This window comes from Pseudorca crassidens, chromosome 10 (assembly GCF_039906515.1).
Source record: "Pseudorca crassidens isolate mPseCra1 chromosome 10, mPseCra1.hap1, whole genome shotgun sequence".
Taxonomy (NCBI): domain Eukaryota; kingdom Metazoa; phylum Chordata; class Mammalia; order Artiodactyla; family Delphinidae; genus Pseudorca; species Pseudorca crassidens.
This window is the reverse complement of record NC_090305.1, coordinates 99,455,941-99,476,080: the sequence shown is the minus strand read 5'-3', so window position 1 is coordinate 99,476,080 and position 20,140 is coordinate 99,455,941. Positions and strand designations below refer to the sequence as shown.

At 42.3% G+C, this 20,140-nt stretch overlaps 1 protein-coding gene across 4 annotated transcripts in view; it reads left to right on the top strand.

Moving 5' to 3' along the window:
• The window catches only part of RAD18 (RAD18 E3 ubiquitin protein ligase), a 114,891-nt gene extending 95,016 nt beyond the window's left edge, over positions 1–19,875 (top strand). For all 4 annotated transcript variants that reach the window (XM_067755297.1, XM_067755294.1, XM_067755296.1 and 1 more), the window contains 2 exons: positions 8,290–8,352; positions 18,976–19,875. In XM_067755297.1, the coding sequence (XP_067611398.1) occupies positions 8,290–8,352; positions 18,976–19,078 (166 nt within the window). In that variant the 3' untranslated portion in view covers positions 19,079–19,875. The remainder of the gene's footprint in view (positions 1–8,289; positions 8,353–18,975) is intronic.
• Positions 19,876–20,140: the final 265 nt, after the last annotated feature.

The window sequence follows — 20,140 nt, the reverse complement described above, 5'->3', positions numbered from 1 at the left end:
TCCAGTCCATCTGAGGGGTCATGGTAGAGCAGATTAGGACCATCATGGTAAAGACGGAAATGGGTGGGATTGGGGATATATTTTGGAGGTAGGATAGACAGCATGTGCAGGTGGTTTGGACGTGGTAGGACAGGAAAAGCTCAGCCTGTGGATGAATTTTGGCTTTAACAACTGGGTGCATGGTTGTACTTGCTAAGTAAGATGGGGAAATCTGAGAGAGGCGGTAGAAAGCTTGGCCAAGGGTTGGGGGTGGGTTGTGTTGGTAATCAGGGGTTTTGTTTGGGGCCTGTGAGATGACCAAGTAGAGATATCAGACAAGGAGGCGGCAGTAAGGAGAGAGAACAGGGCCCGAGATACACTTAAAGGCATGGTGTTGGCTCTGAGCCTATAGTGCAGATGTGCAGAAGAAGAAAAAGGCACCTAGGACTGAACCCTCTCACTCGAACATTGAGAAAGTAGAAGCATTTAGAAAAGACTGAGCAAACGAGATCCAGGAAGAATAAGACCAGTGGTGGATGAAGAAAACTAAGACATTGTGATACCATGGAAGCTGACAGAAGAAAACAGATGAGAAGTCAAATGAAACAAGACTTGTTTGACTAGGGAGCAGGGACTGTGGACTTGGGCAACATGAAGGTTTTAGCAGGTGTGGCTTCGAGTGAAGGGGTTCCCTGGAAGACTGACCGGTGTGCACTGAAGGGAAGCCTTAGGGGACGAAGGAGAGAGCAACTCCCACCAGCTCTCAGGAACTTCTGCTGTGAAGGGTGGCGGAGGTTAGGACTGTACGTGGAGGAACACGGGATTGCGGGAGGGCTTTGATGAGAATATGTGGTCGAGAAGGGGACACTGATGAGGGGTGGGGAGCCAGCTGCGTGAGTGAAGTCCCGAGGAGGCAGCGAGGTGGGAGCAGGTGGAAGGGTCGGCCTTTGTTAGGAGAGGGGTTGACTGACCTATAGAAGCAGCAAGGAAGTCAGGACCTAGGCACAGTTGCAGGGGCAGCAAGTTCCTGCCGGTTTTTTTGTTTTTGAATTTTTGACTGCGCTGCGTGGCTTGCGGGATCTCAGTTCCCCAACCAGAGGTTGAACCTGGGCCTTGGCACTGAAAGCCCAGAATCCTAAGCACTAGGCCACCAGGGAACTCCCCTGCTTTTATCTTCTTAACGTAGTTAAGGCAGTTTCATCAGCTGAGATTGGGGTGGGCTGGTGGGTAGGCAGTTTGAGGTGTGAGCCTTTGAGAATGGGAAACAGAACATGCCAGGAAGGTTTTGTAGGATCACCTGATAGTGAGGATTGCCCATACAGTAGATGCTTGCTTTGGAATTCTTTGTCGTCAACTAAGAAAAAACTTCGAATGTGTTTAACTTTCAGATATAACTTAGAAATGTTGTTGACTATGAAAGAAGACATGCTAATACATTTTCTTATCATGTATAGAGGTTTAATAGAACCTTTTTTAAAACATTCCAGATTTGATATTCTTTTTGAGCACCTAGAGACTGAGAAGGAAAGGACCCACAAACTCAAAAGAAAAATGGGCAAAAGCCTTGAACAGATGGTTTGCCCAGAGAGAAATGCAAATTTCATCTATTTCTCACCAGTGAGGTTGGCAAGCATCTTAACATTTGCTAATAGACTCTGCAGTAAGGGTATGAGGAAACACACACTCTCATTTATTACTGGTTGGAGTGCTACATAATACAGTCCCTAAGGAGAGGAAGCTGGTGAGACCAACCAAAAGTACTGTTTGGCCTTTTACCCAGTATTCTCATGAATTTGTCCTATAGGTACACCTGCACCCGTACAAATGACTATACTTGGAGTTACTCATCAAGTCATTGTTTATCATAACAGAAGGTTGGAAACTACTTTGAGTATTCATCCTTGGGGGCTGGTTGATTAAACTCTGGTACATCCACACAATGAGATGCTATGTGATTGTTCAAAAAGGAAAATCTCTACATGCTGACAGGGAGAGATTTCCAGGATACGTTTGCAAGTGAAAAGACCAAAATTCAGAACAGCATAGATAGCATTCTGCTTCTTTTCTAAAAGGGGAGGAAATGAGTATACTTTTATTTTTTTGGTTTTGCATAAAGAAACATCAGAAGAATAAACAACAAACTAATAAGTGATTATGTGCTGGAGTCAGAGGGGAACGGATTGCCTGCGGACAGAGGAGGAAGTGAGACCTCTCAGTGTCCATCTTCTCATGTCATTTTGATTTTGAACCATGTAAAGATATGAATTTACTTTAGCCAAAAAGAGTAGGTACTTTACAATAAAGTTTTGAAAATCGTCGTCGTCTTCGTCAGTGTCATATTATATAAATTGGTTCGTGAAGGTTCGTGATGCAGCAGTAAGGTATGACAGATACAGTAATGGGGTTTTGTAATTTAGGTGCACTGGAATTATTAAGAAAATTGCTGAATAGGTGTTTATGTTTCTGGTCAAATTAAGAGAAAACAGTATCTAAAGAAAACCTTGTCAAAGTAACTGAACCTAAGGTGTAAGTATCTTACTGTAATTCAATGGTAGCTTTGTTATTTTTTAAAATCTTTTTAATTGTTTTTGGGAGGTTAACACATTACATTTGGTTTTTAACTGTTAAGAATGTGTCATTGAATGAATTTGGTTTTTAACTGTTAAGAATGTGTCATTGAATGAATTTAAATTTGCTACAAAATCTTTTTCTACTAATATACCTTACTGTTTTGTATTTTATTACAGACTGTTTTGTTTTTTTTTTCTGGGAACATTTCTGGACTTCAGAATACCCCTGAAAGCTAAATGGTTCATCTTGTTTCAGATGGAGAATTTTGATTGTTGAAAAGCCTGTAGAGAAAATGTGGGAACGTGGAGTCGTGTTCCCATATCTTTTGCATTTTCAAAAGAGCTTAAACTGGGTGGTACCTGGGATCTACAGTCCTTTGGATGAATGGGGCATTGTATCTTCCCCTTATCTTCCCCTAAGATGCTATGACATCGAGTCCTTGAAATTTATATGCGTCCATCAGATCCCTGTACCTAGCCTTCCATCTTTGTTCATCTTTGTTCATCAGCTCAGCCATGGCTTTGCGCCTCTAGCAGGGTGCCTGGCACATGGTAGATTATTGAATTAATTTCCCTGAGCTTCAGTTTCCTCGTTGATAAAACAGGATGATAGTGTCTGTGCCCTGCCAGCCTCTCTGGGTGCTTCTAAAAGCAAATGAGGTGATCATGTATTGTGAATTCTTTGTAAATTGAACATTTCAGCTCTTATTAAGGATTTTCCACATATTACTTGATAATAAGTTCGTTCTGTTATTATATTCTTCTTATATCTGAGTCTGGAGCTTTCTTCATTTTATCTTTTTCTAGATCTAGTGGAGAGCATGAAAACATCCCTCTTTCCCTTTAGTTTCTCTGAGTTTTTGTCTACCTGTCAATTGGGGATAAAACCTAGGGTTCTTATATGAATTAAAGCTAGTGTATATAAACTAGTCATCACAGTGATTTGTAGAAGTGACTGCTAACAAAATGGTAATTTTTTGTATTGTCATTGAGTGATTTTTTTTTTCAACCTAGGATGTTTACTATTCTAATGTTATTGTGAGCCACCTGCTAAAATACTTGGCACATAAGTTGTTGCTCACCCTATAGAACAGAGTATTTGAAACAGGGGTCTGAGGAAGGATTCATGGAGCTGGCAGCATTTATTTAAGTACCGTTGTCTAGTGGGCTTATATGCTGTCCATCAGTCTTCCAGTGCTCAGCCCTTAAAGAGGTATTTTTTTAAGTTGGATATACTCAACCATGCTCAAATTAATGCCACAATTATGAGGGGAGATTTGGGGGTGGGGTGGGGATTGGTGGAGAGTAACTAGTAGATAATAGAAAAATTCCACTTGTAAGTAATCTTTAATCCGCAGGATTTTTATAGCAGATGTTTGCATTTTACCTACCCCACAGTACCCTGTGTACCTGCCATGCTGGATAAATAAAAAGTTCTGATGAATTTGCACCCTGGTGTCATAGAAACCAAAGATTAAAGATTGAAACAGCACATAGTGATCTGGTCTCCTAGGGCAAATGAAGCATGGTGCTGAGGCAGTTATTTGGGTAATTCAGACCCACATCTGGTTTATGAAAATGGATGCAGCGTTTATTGAACACTTACTGTGTGCCAAGCTCTATGCTAAACATTCTGTGTATTATATTGGTTAATCTTTAAAATATTCCTTTGAACTATATGTCTTATTATCCTGACTTTAAAGGTGAGGATATTGAGACTTGGAAAGATTAAGTAGCTTGCCCAGGGTACACTAAATGACAGAAACAAGACTGAAACCTTGACTTTGTCCAACACTAAAACCTGTGACTTTTTTCCTCTGGGTAGTACGAGCAGTCATCCCTTTGCCAGAAGAACTTGGTATGTCACTTTTCAGCTTTGGTGGTAAAATCTTGACCGGTAGAAATAGAAGGCTGCAAGAGAAATAAGCAAAGAAAGTGTTTTCCTTCACCTGATAAGATGTTATGCTACTACTTTTGATCAGAGAATGACAAGAGTAAAATATTATAGGAGGACCAACTAGGACAAAGAACAGCCAGCAGCCAGCAAAGAAGAAAGCAGTTGAGCTTACACTTCGGAAAGTTTGAGCTGAAAATGAAGTCTACATGGTATGAAAAATTGAGTGTGAGTGTTCCAAATAGAGCTACTAGACTCTTCCTGTACAGGGGCTGGGAATTCCATAGAATTGAAGATTCATATTTTTTTGCCTATAAACCTTTATCTCATGTATTTAATTTGTATAATAATATCCACTCTAGCCTGGTCTGGATGGTGACATCAGACAGCAGGATTTGAACACCCTCCCACAGGGAGCTCTGACGTTCAAGTTCCAGACTCCACATTCATCTGGCTTCTTAAATCATGGTCTCCCGGAGTGTTTCAAACCCAAATTGTAGGGAATCTGAAGTTTACTCTGAAAAAATTTCTTGTCTGAGAATTAAAAGCTACAGCTGTGCAGGCTTGTGCGTACCCTGACTCTGGGTATACTGGAGGGAGTAATTTATTTTCTCCTGTGGAGGATTGTTTAGATGTCTTGAAAGTGTGTGAAAGGAATTTTTGATCTCCAAGGCATATTAAAATGATTAAGATTTCAAAAATACTAATTACTGCTCTACACAAGGAAGAGATCTGAGAGTGATAATTTTAGTAACACTGCCTGTTTTGCCCAGTAGTCTCTTTGTAAAATCCTATTTGTGAAACAGTATGTTTAATTTCAGGAATGTGGCTTTTGAGTAGAATATAGTAAGTACATTACCTTAAAAAGGAATGGACATTTCTGTCTGCTATTTTAATTGTATTAGTCAGCATCAACTCACAGTTTCTTAGTGGGGACTAGAATTGGAGCAGCAGACATAGCAAAATATGCTGAAACTTCATTTTAGGTAAACGTCAAGCCTCGCAAACTTTCTATCAATCAGTTTAGTGATCTGGTTATCATCAGGTTAGTGACTGAGCTGGAGTAGAAGGAAAGGTGATGAGAATTGAGGAAATCGAGGCACTGTGCGTCGTGCTAGTTGGTAGTATTGAAGTTGCAGACGAAGAGGAGATTGCAGACCACTTCTGAGATGTGTCTTGTAAACCTCCTGTACCATCTGTTTTCACTGAAGTAGTGTAGCAAAAACCTCTTAGGTTTGTGTCCTTAATGCTCCGCAAGTATTTTCCTTCAACAAATCGGTGATTTGTACTGATGATTTGAAAGCCCGGAGGTTAATTGATCTGATCACAGACTAATAGGTTATTTGACAGGCTTGGCCGTCCTGCTTACTTAGCTGGAGGAGTAGGGATGCTTTGTAACCTTCCTGCTGAAAAAAAATTGTATGTGTGTGTTGGAGGGTGTCAGCAAGAAGCCGACTTTACTGTTTCTCTAGTGATGTGATACCTGCCAGGACCTAGAGCTATATGACTGCCCCTTTCTCCCATTCCCCTAGCTCATGGGTTCTCAGTAGAAGCGATTTCACCCCCCAAGGCGGGGGGAATTGCTGGGGGGGGGCTAGATGGTTAAAAAGAAAATCTTACTCCGCGTGTAAAGCATGTATACACACACATAGTATGTAAACAGATATACATTATGTTTGTGGTATTAAAATTTCATGGAGGGGCAATTAGGGAAAAAAAAAAAGCTCTGAAAAGACTTCTTAGGTGTGGGGAGTGGGGGCAGTCATGGAAAAAGGTTGAGAGACACTGCCCTAGCTCCGTTCAGGTAGGGAAGAGCGGGTGATGGTATCAGTATCACTTGGCGTAGAGAGAAGGAAATGAAAATCTCCCATAAACAGCTTCAGTTTTCTTGATAAAGTTGGTGTAGTTACTACCAAAGTAAGGATTAACAAAGGTTGGGATCTTGTGAACGGAAAGGTTTAGACCTCTTCTGTGGGAATAAGGGTGGCAGTGTATGCTAGCCCTCCCCGGCGAGTGGCCAGGTGGGTCTGTCTCTTAGGAAAATAATGAAGTTGGTGAAATCTGCCTTGTGTCTCCTTGAGGGTCTTCTGCTTTTTCCTCTCCTCTCCTAATGAACACTATATTTAGCTAGCTGTTTAATGGGAAAGCTTATAATAGGCTTGTATATACTAAGGTGAAAATGACTGATGATAAATTAATGTGTTATTATTTTCAGGGACACTTGCATTTGAGCAGGGGGCCATCCTCAGTGTAAGAGTAGTGGATGCTTAGGTACCCTGACAGGTTAGGTCAATGGTTCCTGTCCCAGGGACCTGAAAGAATGATTGCAGCTGGTCTGCAAAAGCATATGCATATCAAGAATTATCCATGGACATAATCGAGAGTGTCTCACAGGCGTATGTACTACTATTTTTAAAATGTATATATGTGCTTCTCTAATGGATAAAATATAAATTAACGGTATTACTAAATTTATAATACTTCACTGTTGTTACATGTTTTCTCGATCCACAAATACGAGGAGTCTTGCTTCTACCCTTTGAGGAACCTCATCCTGAATTGTGCTCACTGTATTGGAGGGTCACTACATTGCAATGCGAATGGAGCGCTTCCCCATAGGCCATTGTACACACAAGCTACAGTCAGGGGCGCCCTGCGTGTAGCTCCTTGAGGGGCTTGGGAATTGGGGAAATCCCTTGAGTAAAATGTTTGGTACAGAACTATGTTTATTGACTGTTGCCCCTTATTTTTGTTGTTCAGGCACTGTAGGCAAACACTGCTTCAAAGTAGTTTTTCAGAAGTGGTTGAGAATGATTCACTGACACTTTAAATCTTCATAATTTTTAAACTGTTGTTATCTCTTAGAATATCACTAGAAATGAGATTGGCACTAACATTTCCAAACCTGTTGTCTCTTGCCTGAGAGAGAGTTAGTCCTTTGTTTGAGCCTTCTTTATCCTGGGGGTTGTGACGACTATTTGAGTTGTCCCATACACTGCCCATGACATTCTGTGTCTTATGTGTCTTGGATGTCTAAAGAAATGCTTTTTTTCCTAATATATATATATATATATATACACACACACACACATAAGGAATTTAGTTGGGTAAGAACAAGATGCTAAAAGCCTTAAAACATTTTTCTTTTAAAGAAGTAATACCTGTCCTCTCTATCCTTATTTACTCTGCTCCCCTGCCTCCCGCCCTGCCCTGCACAGATAGGCTAAAGATGACGTAGCACTTTAAGCTAAGTTGCATTATAACAAATTACAGCATTAGCACAGTTCAAATTAATTACATTTTACTTTATTTGGTTACAGAGGGACTAACAGACACTTAGGAACTTAATATCTCTTGTGAATTTCATTACTAAACTGCAGTTTTTAAAACATGATTTGATCTTTGGTTGCCATAAATTGAAATTGAAAAGGCTCACGATTATATTCCATTTGAATCCAGGTTTTTTTACTGAGGCATTTATTTAAGCTTTAGGGATATTTTTTTCTTTATTATTGCTGATTAAGTTTTTTTTACAGCTTCATTGAAATTGATGTATAATAAACTGCAAATATTTAAAGCACACGATTTGATGACTTTTGTCACGTGTACTGTGAAGTTGTCAGCACAGTCGAGGTGATGACCTATCCATCACACCTATCCATCACCAAAGTTTCCTTGGGCCACTCTGTAGTCCCTCCTTGCCCACCCCCTGCCCCCTGCAGGTAACCACTGGTCTGCTGGTTTGCTTTCTGTCACTAGAGATTAGCTTGCATTTTCTAGAATTTTATATGAATGGAACCACAGTCTTTTTATTGTCTGGTAATATTGATGTACATGTCCTTTTAGTTCCAGTTCAGACATCATAAGAGATCTTCTAGAAGAAGAGGAAGCCTGGGAAGCATCGCATAAGTGAGTTCTCGTAATCACGAAATAAGCATGTACTTTGACCTGATAAATTATAATTCTATACAGTTGATTTTCAAACCAAAGAATATTTGTGCTTACTGACTTAAGCAAGTAATAATTCACAAAAATCAAGGTAAAGATTTCCAGTTCACTACTTGTTTCTATATATTTCTGCTTAGAAATGGAATCTTAGTGTAATAACTCCAGTTACTTGTCAGAAGTTGTTTTTCTAAAGATAAATTTTTCCAATGGGCAATTAATAGTCAGGAATTAACAGTCGGGCCTTAAGCACTGGCTTAGACTCTTTAGAAAACTTTTCACCCTTCTCTGAATGTTGCCAGTCATAAGACTGTAGTACAACTGGGCAGATTTGTTCCACTAAGATTTCATGAAGCTCACATACCACAAGTGGGCCCTCAAGACTGCCTAGCACTTTTGCTGTTTCTGTGATTATTTCTTTGTTTTGTTCTTCACAAGGATTACTTGAACCCTTCTCAATTCTTTTCAGTGGCTCCAGCCTCGCTGAAGACCTTTTCTCTTCCTTTGTAGAGAAAATAGAAGCCATTGTATGGGAATCCTCATCTTTCCAACACCAAATGTATAAATCTGCCTGTGTTTGTACATATTTTATCCCTCCTTTTATAATTTCTTCATTTTATAATAAAGGGCTGCCTCTTTATTATAGAGTCTAGTTTCTCCTACCTCATTCCTACCCTCTTGTCAGGAATGTTACGCGTTCTCTCTTCTCTCATTTAGGCATCTCTCCCTCTCTCTCTCTCTCTCTCTCTCTCCCTCTCTCTCTCTCTCTCTCTCTCTCTCGTTAGGTTTTCAGCGAGCCCGAATCTCTCCCATCTTGAAACCAGCTGACTGACCACCACCTCACTCAGTCTCATCCTGAAGCTGCTCTCGTGTCTCTCCTTCCTTTCTCAGTAGGTGGCCTCTACTTGCAGTTTCATTCTTCCTCTCCCACTGACTCATCAGCATCCTCAGCCAGGCCCATCCTTCTTCTGAAATAGCCTTCATTGAAGTCATCGAAGACCTCTATGTGGCTAAGTCCAAAGGACAACTTTTTAGACTTCATCTCCTTTGACTTCTTAGCAGCATCTGATGTTCTTGACATTTTCACCTTTCTGAAAGCCTCTCTGAGGCTGAAAGAGGGAAATCTCCATCCAAGGTCACTTAGCAATAAGTGATAAGTGATGGAGCTGAGATTTTAATCTATGTCAAAATTCAGCTCTATGGACCATTAAGCCAAATTGTCTTTCCCAAGAATGAGGTTTCCTGTGCTGACATTTTGTAGTATTATAGCTGAATCACTGGGAGAATGGAAAAGTGTGGTGTATCCAGGGAAAGCATTATGAGTAGGTTTATCAGGCCAATGAGATATTTGGTGGCTCAAACAGTAGCGTTTTATGAAAGTTTGAGATTGTGGCTGCATTAGTCTCACCTAAGCATTATTGAACTTTGAATTCTACGAGAGGAGGCCACTCATTAGCTAACTACTTCCTCTTGTACCAGGAATCCCCCTGGTTATGCTAAACTAAACCCTGACGTTAATGGCTATGACAAGCTGTAGCCCAAAATTCCTGAGTCCAAGCCAATTCTTGGCAATGATGACCTCTTAAAGTCATTATTATAAGAAATCACTTAGAAAACAAATCCCATCGCTTGATCCTCACAGATAATAAATGTTAAAGCTGGAAGGATGTAAGTGCTCATCTAGTCCAGTCCCTTCATTTTATAGAGAAGGAGCCTGAGCTCCAGAGAGGTAAGTTGATGAGGTTGAGGTCCACAGCTAGTTAGTGGCCTGCTGGGGTAAGAATTCAGGCTTCCTGGTTTCAGCCACGTGTAGAGCAGTTTAAACCAGCTTATGCCACAGTGTAGCTTTAGAAGCAGAATCAGGAAAAGGCTGCACAGCTTTACTTTTCAACAAAATGCGGTAGTTCTACAAATACCCATCTTAAGCTTACAGGCATTTTGTGGTACCACAAGTGGCATATTTGAGATATTAGTCCTAGAACATACTATTTCAGCCCCAACACGTTCTCCTAATTCCATAAGTGATTGAGAGGTTCTGTTAGCAACACAATGCCCCCATATAAAGCAGTATTTTCATAAGCAGCAAAAAAACCCAAAACAAAACCCAATACAAAACCCTGTTTTCTGCAGCCTGGTCTTGGGTTCTTATATCTGTGAATATTGGTTCATCTTACCATTTTGAGCTACAGGGTATATTTACGTTGAACAGAATGAAAATAGGAAGAAAAATGGTCCAGGTCAATCATTTCATGTTTCCAGATTTCATCTTCCTTATCCATAAAATGTGGGGAATGTCTCCTCGGAGGGTCTGAGTCCCTTCTCTCCTGACCTGCGCCTCTTCCATTGTCCCCTCCCTCAGTGAATGGTGGTATCACCGTCTGGCCCATTGTTCCAGCCAGAAACCTAAGAATCATCTTCAACTTCTCATTGTCCCTTACCTCTCACCTGCAGCGATTGCGAGGTCCTATAGATAAGTGGTCCTCAGACTTAAATTTACATCAAGATCACTTGGAGGACTTGTTAAAACACGGATTATTGGGCTCCACTCAATCCTGAGATCAGGATTCAGGAGATTTGGGCTGGGGCTCAGGAGTTTACATTTCAGCACGCTCCCCGGTGTTGCTGACGCTGCTTCTGGGGCCCCGCGTTGAGTAGCGGGGCTGTGGACGACCCCTGAACTGCCTCTGTTGGCCCCTCTGTGCCACGGCCTGCGCAGGCCCTTCACTCTTCTCTCTGGCTTCCTACCACAGCCATCCAGCTGCCTCTCTGCCTCTAGTCAGTACGCTTAATTCTGCCCGTGAGACCTAAAATACGCTGTGTTCTCTCCGTGGTAAAGTCCTGCAGGGACTCACCAGCATCCAAGGCTCTTCCATCCATGGCCCCAGCCTACCTGCTGGCTCCTGGACTGTCCTTCCTCCCCTCCCCGCCCCGCCTTGTTGCAGCCTGGCTGAACTACTCACATTGGCTTCAAAGTCATGCTGCCTTGTACCTGCTGTTGCTTCCGCCTGAGTTGCCTTTTCCCCTTTCTTCGGACGGGAGTTGTCGTTCCTTCCTTCCCAGCAGCCCCTGGCTGCTCCCCTGCTCCCGCAGCAGTGGGCGCTTACCACCCGACGCGCTTCCTAGAGCACATTTTCATTATACCCCACGCCCCGCACAGTGCCTGGGGGGGACCCATGGTGGGCACTCAGTAGGCGTATGAGGGATTGAATATGTCAGTCAGTATTCATTGGATCTGAACACACTCCCTGGTGGATTCTAGCTGTTAGTGACGTGGCTTACGTGGCTTCAAGAACCTGTGAATGGATGAGATTGCCACTTACAAATCTTTTTTAATCCTTTATCTCTTAGTGCCTTAAAAAGCTTTTTTTAGGAAATAGCTTTTTCTAGTGTTATAAAATCAGAAAAGGAAGAATCATTTTCTCTGCTGATAATCTGCATTTCATCCTAACCCCATGAGAAGTCATTTGCAGTGTGCTAATGAGCGCGTCGCATTTTCTAAGGGAGGACTATTAATAATTTGACTGTCTTTCTTTGGAGGAGTGAACTTTATTAACTGTTACTTATTAATAACTATTACTAATGTATGCACATCTTAAGTGTACAGCTTGACGAATTTTTACAACTGAATACCCCTGAGGTTAGGGTTACTTTGGTGGCCCCAGTGAATCACGCACCTCCAGTATCCACACTCCTGAGGCCCACGTTGATTCTGGGTTTGGCCATGTGATGTGAGAAGAAGTTTGGTAAGCGTTTGCACAGTGGGGCTTGTCCTTTCCAAACACTCACTTTTAGGATGATGCTTCTTGGACCCAGCCCCTCTGCTGTGAGAAGCCCACCCCGGGCATGGAGAGAGGACAGCTGGAGGAGAACGGAGGTCCAGCCCTCCCTCCAGCCGAGCTCCCAGTCAACAGCCAGCTCCAGCTTGCCACCCTGCGAGTGAGCCTTCCTCACAGTGGATCCTCCAGACCCAGTTAAGCTGTCTGTTCTGAGCCCTGCCCAGAACTAGAATCATGACCAAATAAGGGACTGTGCTATTTCATGAGAATGTAGCGGTAGATAACCAAAACAAATTGAACAGAAAGTTTCTGTTTAGTTTTTAATTGCCATGTAACAAATCACCCGGAAATTTAGGAGCTTAAGCCACAGCCACTTCATTTGCTTATGATTCTTCAGTCTGGGCTGGCCTCAGGCTGCTGGTGGTTATTTATGTGGCATGTAGCCAACTGGCAGGGCGGCTGGAGGTGATGTTCCGCTGAGGTGTCTGGACTTCTCTGTCTTTCCATGTAGTCTGGGAGCCTGTTCTTCTCCATGTGGTTTCTCCGCATGGTCTCTCCATGTGGTCTTTCCAGCAGGATAGCTGGGATTTTGTATATGGAGGCTCAGGGCCCCTGTGCCAGTTATCAGTTTACTGCCTCAGCTCCAAATTCATCCTTTTTGCCTGCTCTGTGAAAACTGAATTGGGCCTTTTAAATAGTTTTCCTTTGCCGGCTCTCCTGATGTTAAGTTTTATCAGTAGAGGGCACTGGAGAGACATTGCAGGAAGAAGGGGTTTTGCCTCTTGGTTGCAGGCCTTCCCCAGTGCCTGGTCCTACAGTGTACCCTGGCCAGCAGCTCATTGCTCTGACTCAGTTAGCCACAGCCATGCCCTCTCCACGCAGCTGTCTGGATCTGTCTGGGGAGAGGGCTCTTCCTGGGGTGCTGCATCTCAACCCTGAGAAGCAGCTGTTCCTTATTTCTACTCTTTCTATAATATATTCTTCAGGATTCTCTTTCCTTCTTACTAGCCAACCCCTCGTTACTCCAGTCCTCTGTTACAGTTAGTAATTCTTTATACTAAACTTTTCTGTTCAAGTTATCATGGTCCTGATTGGACCCAGACTGATACAGTTCCCAAGAGGTGCAAATACAAAAATCTCTTAGCCTTCTTAAGACTTAGTCCTGAAACTTGTGCTGTATCACTTCGGCCACATCCTGTTGGTTAAAGTAAGTCACGAGGCCAGCCCCAGACGCTAGGGAAGGGGATTGCACAAAGGCAGGAGGTGTGGATCATGGGGGGCCACCAAGGTCACCACCCAGATGTGGATGTGGAACATTCCTGGCATTCTAAGAGCCTTCTCATGCCTCCTCCCAGAGGTAAGCACGGCTCTGGCTTCCATCACCATGGGTTAATTTTGCCTGGTTTTAAATTGCTTATAAATGGAATTTCAAGTGTTTTATGCGCTCTTGGAGACAACGTTACAGGTGTGAGATTTCCATGGTTGCATATCACGGTAGTTTGTTATTTTTCACTGCTTTATCTAGAGCGGTGGCTTTCAAAGTGTGGTTTCCTGACCAGCAGCATTTGTATCACCTGGGAATATATTAGAAAGGGAAATTCTTGAGCCCCACACCAGACCTTCTGAATGAGAAACTCTGGGGATGGGGACCATCAACCTGTGTTTTAAGAAGCCCTCAGGTGATCCTGCTGTAGACCAAAGTTTGAGAACCTCTGCTCTGTGATATTCCACTGTATGAATAAGTCACCATTTATTTACCCATACTACTTTTGCTAGATATATTTCTTCGAGTTTTTGGCTGTCATGAATAAGGATGTCAGGAACATAACTGTTAAATGTCCTTTGGTGCATGTGCTTTTGTTTCTTTTGAGTATATACTGCGGAGTGGTATAGCTGGGTGTTAGGATGTGCATGTATCCAGTAGCTTCTCCCAGCCATTTTTCCAAAGTGCTCACGCCAGTTTAAACGCCCATTCACAGTGGGCGGTCCAGAAGTTCCATTTCCTCATCAGTGATGGGCATTCTTAGTTTTTTCATTTTAGTCATTCTCCTTCATAGGGTCTAGTGGCGTCTCATTGTGATTTAAATTTGCATTCCTCTGATAACTATGTTATTAAAAATAATATTCTTTTGTTGTTTGTTTACTATTTTCTAATTGCTTGTTGCTAATATATGAAGCAAATTAAATTTTTACATTAACCCTGTATTCACGAGTTTTGATAAATTTACTTAATAATTCTGATACCCTATAGGGTTGTGGTTTTTTTCGACATCTATAACCATGTCATCTCAATATAATACCTTTTCTAAAGTCTTTGTTAATGCTTAATTGAACAGTTTAGGACTGCTATTTAGATGTTAACTAGAAGTGGTAATAAGGGTATCCTCTTCTTATTCCCAATCTTAGTGGGAAAGCATTCAATATTTTTACCTTATATTCCTAGTTTTTAACATAAATGGATGATGAATATTTTCAAGTGTTTTATGTTTTATATTGAATATATTGAGAAGAGTATGTGATTTTTCTCCTTTATTTTTTTAATGTGGTGAATTACATTGATCTTTTGCATGTTAAATCAAGATTGCATTCTTGAAATAAACCTAATTTGTTGATGGTGTATTAACTCTTTTGTATGTTGCTAGACTTGGTTTCTTAATATTTTGTTTAAGATGTTTTGTTGTTATGTTGAGAAACTGGCCTGTAACTTGCCTTCCGTGTAATACTTGTCCGTTTTTGGTCCTTCTTCAAGCTTATGCACTAGTATTCTGGACGGGCCCTTTGCCCCATACAGTGCTTAAAAAATTGAAAGTACTTACAGCAGGGAAACAACCAATCTAGTGTTTCCAAAAAAAAAAAAAAACCAAAAACAAAAGAAGAAGAATCAGAAACCTCTTCCCTCTTTAAATGGCCCTTATTCTGCCCAGGTAAATCATCCTGGTAATAGTGTATACTGGAAGCAGGCTGGTCATAGATGGCCACATCTCCCAGGTATGGCTTCTGTGTTCAGTAGATTCAGGGCTTCCTGATGCCTCTCACCATGGTCCGCCACAGGAGTATCCCCAATTGGCTAACAGCATTCAGTTGGCAAAGTTTGCTCAAAAATCCATTGATTATACCTTCCAGAGGCTAAGAATTTAAAAGCCTGTTGTGTTTGGGCCATGTTATTAAGTGTCATCATTCTAGTAAATAAGTGTGTTACATGCTTGGAAAAAAATCTTGAGGTGGTTTATCCTATTAGGATTCCTGCATCTTTGAGGATGAGGTATTTTAGAGAATTACTCTGGGAGAACCTTGAGATCCTTGCTTGCTAGGGACTCTGCTTCAAGCCCATGCTTATGGTAGAGGCTGCTTCTTCCACTAACACTATAGCCATGTTTGTTCCCAGCTATTGTGAAGGCAAATCAAAGAGGGGAAATATGGGAGAAACACATTACTTAAAATTTTAGAAGGAAATTAAAAACAAGGTAAGAGAGCAAAGAAACAGTAATTTTATAGAAGTTAAATATAAAGGGGAACATCCCATTAAAAAAAAAAAACCCAGAAGCCAAATAAATAAATGGCAATAAAATATTAAGATGAGAAATTTGGGACTTCCCTGGTGGCGCAGTGGTTAAGAATCCGCTTGCCGATGCAGGGGACACGGGTTCAAGCCCTGGTCCGGGAAGATCCCACATGCCGCGGAGCAACTAAGCCCGCGAGCCACAACTACTGAGCCCACACGCCTAGAGCCCGTGCTCTGCCACAAAGAGGAGCCACCGCAATGAGAAGCCTGCGTACCGCAACGAAGAGTAGCCCCTGCTCGCTGGAACTAGAGAAAGCCCGTGCGCAGCAACGAAGACCCAACGCAGCCAAAAATAAGTAAATAAATAAATTTATTTATTTAGGGAAAAAAAGATGAGAAATTTGACTTGTGAAAGTTTAGAGATATTAAGACCATGAGTTAAAAGCTGGGGGAAAAAATTAAAAAGATAAAGGAGAAAACATTCAGGAGAGTTGTGAAATAAGGACGTCTGGAAATTCTCTGCGTAAAAGCAATGACAAAATTGACAAAACTTGGCAGAATCAACTTTTTCAAAACTGAAAATTAACCAAAGACAGCAACAATCCAGGGAGCATTTCTTCAAGAAAAATATCTGAATTTTAGTTAGAACAGTGAGCTTTGTGGTGATTTGACTTCCCCTGTTCCCATCCCCCTCTCTCTAGCCCGGCAGTGGCCTTGGGAGCCAGTAGTGTGCTGTCGTGATGAGGACCAGCAGCCTGGCAACCCGCAGAAAGGGCAGAACGGAGTTGGAGCGCCTTCATAGCCTCATTCCCAGAGAATTATTATTTGATCTGTCTGGTGGTTTCCTGGAGGACTCCCACTTGCAAGACTGTCTACCTGACTTGGAGCTCACCCAGTGCGAAAAGCCTCTTTTTCCCCTGAGGTGTTTGTTTAAAACAATTAGAGACAATTGATTAACTTCATAGCCATGTGAGGTAGATAACAGTTGGGGCAAACAATATGTTAAGCAAAAAGCTTAAAGGAAAGGCTGGAAAATAAGATTTCCATCGGGGCTTTGACCAGCTCTGATGTATTCCTGTGGCTCTGGAAGGTCACACGCATGCTTAGGGCTCTGTGTGTGCGCAGGAGAGACCTGAGAGGGTCCTAATCTCTCACCTTGAGCTGACTATGAGGCTCCATGCAAGCTGAAAGGAGAGGCTAAGGCGGAGTTGTGCCCCAAGTGCTGAATGCATGCCCCAACACAGAGTCCCTTGGCAAAGACTGATTGTGACAAGGGCTTCTGTGTTATATTGGTTCCAGGCGATTAGGGAAAGTTCTGTCTAATCATTAGCTGACCACTAAGCTCATGTAGCAGACACGTCAGTGGTCTCACACAGCAAAGAATGTATATCTACAGGAGCTCAGAAAGTCACTTAACAAACAGCAGCAGACACCAACATGAACAGACGCTGAGGAAGGAGGAAAATCTAATTCCCATAGTTGCCACAGTATATTGGTAAAAATGTCCAGTTTTCAACAAAATATTAGACATAAAGAAACAAGAAACTGTGGCCTATACACACCGGGGCGGGGGAGAAGCAACCAATGAAATCAGCTGTTTTGACTCTGATCAAAGGACTAAAGGGATGTATGAGAACAGTGTCTCACCAAATAGAGGATACCAATAAAGAAATAGAAATTATTTATTTATTTATTTATTTTGTGGTACGCGGGCCTCTCACTGCTGTGGCCTCTCCTGTTGCGGAGCACAGGCTCCGGACGCACAGGCTCAGCAGCCATGGCTCACGGGCCCAGCTGCCCCGCAGCATGTGGGATCCTCCCGGACTGGGACACGAACCTACGTCCCCTGCAGCAGCCGGCGGACTCTCAACCACTGTGCCACCAGGGAAGCCCAGAAATTATTTTTTAAAAATAGAAATTCTGGAGTTGAAAAACAAAATAGCTGAAATGAAAATTTCACTAAGAGGCTCAACAACAGATTTGAGCAGGTGTAAGGAAGACTCAATATTGAGATTACAGTTATCCCTCAGAATCCATGAGGGTTGGTTCCAGGACCCTGCCCCTCACTGCTGCAGTTACCGAAATCCATAGATACTCAAGTCCCATATATAAAATGGTGTAATATTTGCATTTAACCTATGCACATCTTCCCATATACTTCATTTATTTTAATTTTTATTTATTTTTGGCTGCATTGGGTCTTTGTTGCTGTGCACAGGCTTTCTCTGGTTGCGGTGAGCGGGGGCTACTCTTTGTTGCAGTGCTTCTCATTGCAGTGGCTTCTCTTCTTGTGGGGCACGGGCTCTAGGCATGCAGGCTTCAGTAGTTGTGGCACACAGGCTCAGTACTTGAGGCTCGTGGGCTTTAGAGTACAGGGTCAGTAGTTGTGGCACATGGGCTTAGTTGCTCCATGGCATGTGGGATCTTCCCAGACCAGGGCTCAAACCTGTGTCCCCTGCATTGGCAGGCAGATTCTTAACCACTGCGCCACCAGGGAAGCCCCTCCCATATACTTTAAATCATCTCTTATTATTCTCTACATCATTTTCTAGTTTATAAGTGCCTTCCCATGCGTTTTCATTTAATCCTCCGAGTAGCCTTCTACTCCACTGACAAACCTGGGAAATCAGACAGAGCCTGACCCCTGCCACTCCCCATCCCCTGCTTTACCCCTGTGCCCCATGTGGGCCCTCTTCAGTGTCCTGCCCTCTGTCAGTGTCTCAAGGAGCGCTGCCGAGGCTCCGGTGTCGGGGGCCCGCAGCACCAGGCTGTGCTGCAAAATCCAGAAAATGTCAGCTTTCGTCTTCCCACCTGCTTGTGCGGCAGCCACCCCTTTCCCCAGTGCTCTGCCCGAAGTGAAAGGATGCGTGTGGCTCATCTCTCTTGGGAGGGGATTTTGTTTCCTTGGTTCCCTTACAACCTCAGCTGTCTGACAGGATCATGATAAGTTATGATTTTGTTCGTCTCTCTGGCTTCACCTTGTTGTTAGGATGGAAGCACATTTTCTGCAGCTTTCTGCCTCTGGAGCAGAAGTGTAAAGCTGCTTGATTCTGACTCAGAAGAAAGGAGTTCAGTTCCTAACTCTGTCACTTATGATCTGTGATCTTTGCTAAGTCACCTGTTTTCTCAGTTGTGCAGTGGAAATAATAAAAGTCATAATAATTATCATAGCAGACTTGTCAGTGGAGTAGAAGGCTATTTGGAGGCTCACATAAAAACACACGGGAAGGGGCCTGTAAACTAGAAACTGCTGTGGAATAATAGTGATCATCATTTTCTAAGCTGCCATTTTGTTTCTTCCATTTTCAGATATGATCTTCAAGACACAGAAATAAGTCCCAGACAGAATCGTCGCATGAGGTCCGCTGAAAGTGCTGAGCTCGAGCCAAGAAATAAGCGGAACAGGAATTAGTGTGGGTTTGTTGACTTTCCCAGTGCAGTCATCAGAAGATGGTACTTTTGTTGCCATGGTGATTTCATATTCATAATTGCCCAAGTGAAGATGTTACATTCTAAATATTATGTTTAACTGATTTTTATTCTTTTCTGCCTTTCTAGGAAAAAAAAAAAAAAAACCTTAGAAAGCATCCTCACTTGGTCAGTTACCTCCTGCCCCTAAAACATCTCTCTCTAAAAATACTGGCATCCACACATTCACCAGCTTTGCAGAGGACAGAGACTTTTTGGCAAAAGGGTTTTGTTTGATTTTGTTTCTAAATTTCAGAATGTCCTTAAGCCATTCTCCTCTTCCATGGAGAAGCCAACTTCAGAAAAGGATCCTTTAACCCCTCTACCACAAGGAGTGGTTGAGGCATTCAGAGCCACTGTGTTTCTGGAAAGGTAGAATGTCCTAACTCAAGTCCTCCGTGAGCGTGAGCACGCGAGGCCTGGAGGCCGATGCGCGTGTTACAGCTGTTTCAGGATGGTTGTTGCCCGAGTTTCATGTGGTTGTGAGTTAGACCTGTGTCTTACACTTTACTTGGAGTGCGATGTTAGTACTGTAACCTAAAGGCACAAAACAGTAACTTTGAAACATTAGGCATATTCTTCAGAAATGGCGCTTACAAATGATTCTTTCGTCTTTTTTTCACTTGGGTAAATCAAATCTTTAACACTTTGAATCCCAGCTATTAAATGGAAAGAATGCAATAAATGAATTTTGTCACTGAGTAGACTCTATATCAATTTAAAATAAAGTCCTTGAAACAATCTCCTGTGAATGGTTGAGTACAAGCTACAAATCATTGGAAAGGGTTGATCAGAAATTGTTCTCTCAAACAGAAATATAGATCAATGGAACAGGATAGAAAGCCCAGAGATAAACCCACGCACATATGGACACCTTATCTTTGATAAAGGAGGCAAGAATATACAGTGGAGAAAGGACAGCCTCTTCAATAAGTGGTGCTGGGAAAACTGGACAGGTACATGTAAAAGTATGAGATTAGATCACTCCCTAACACCATACACAAAA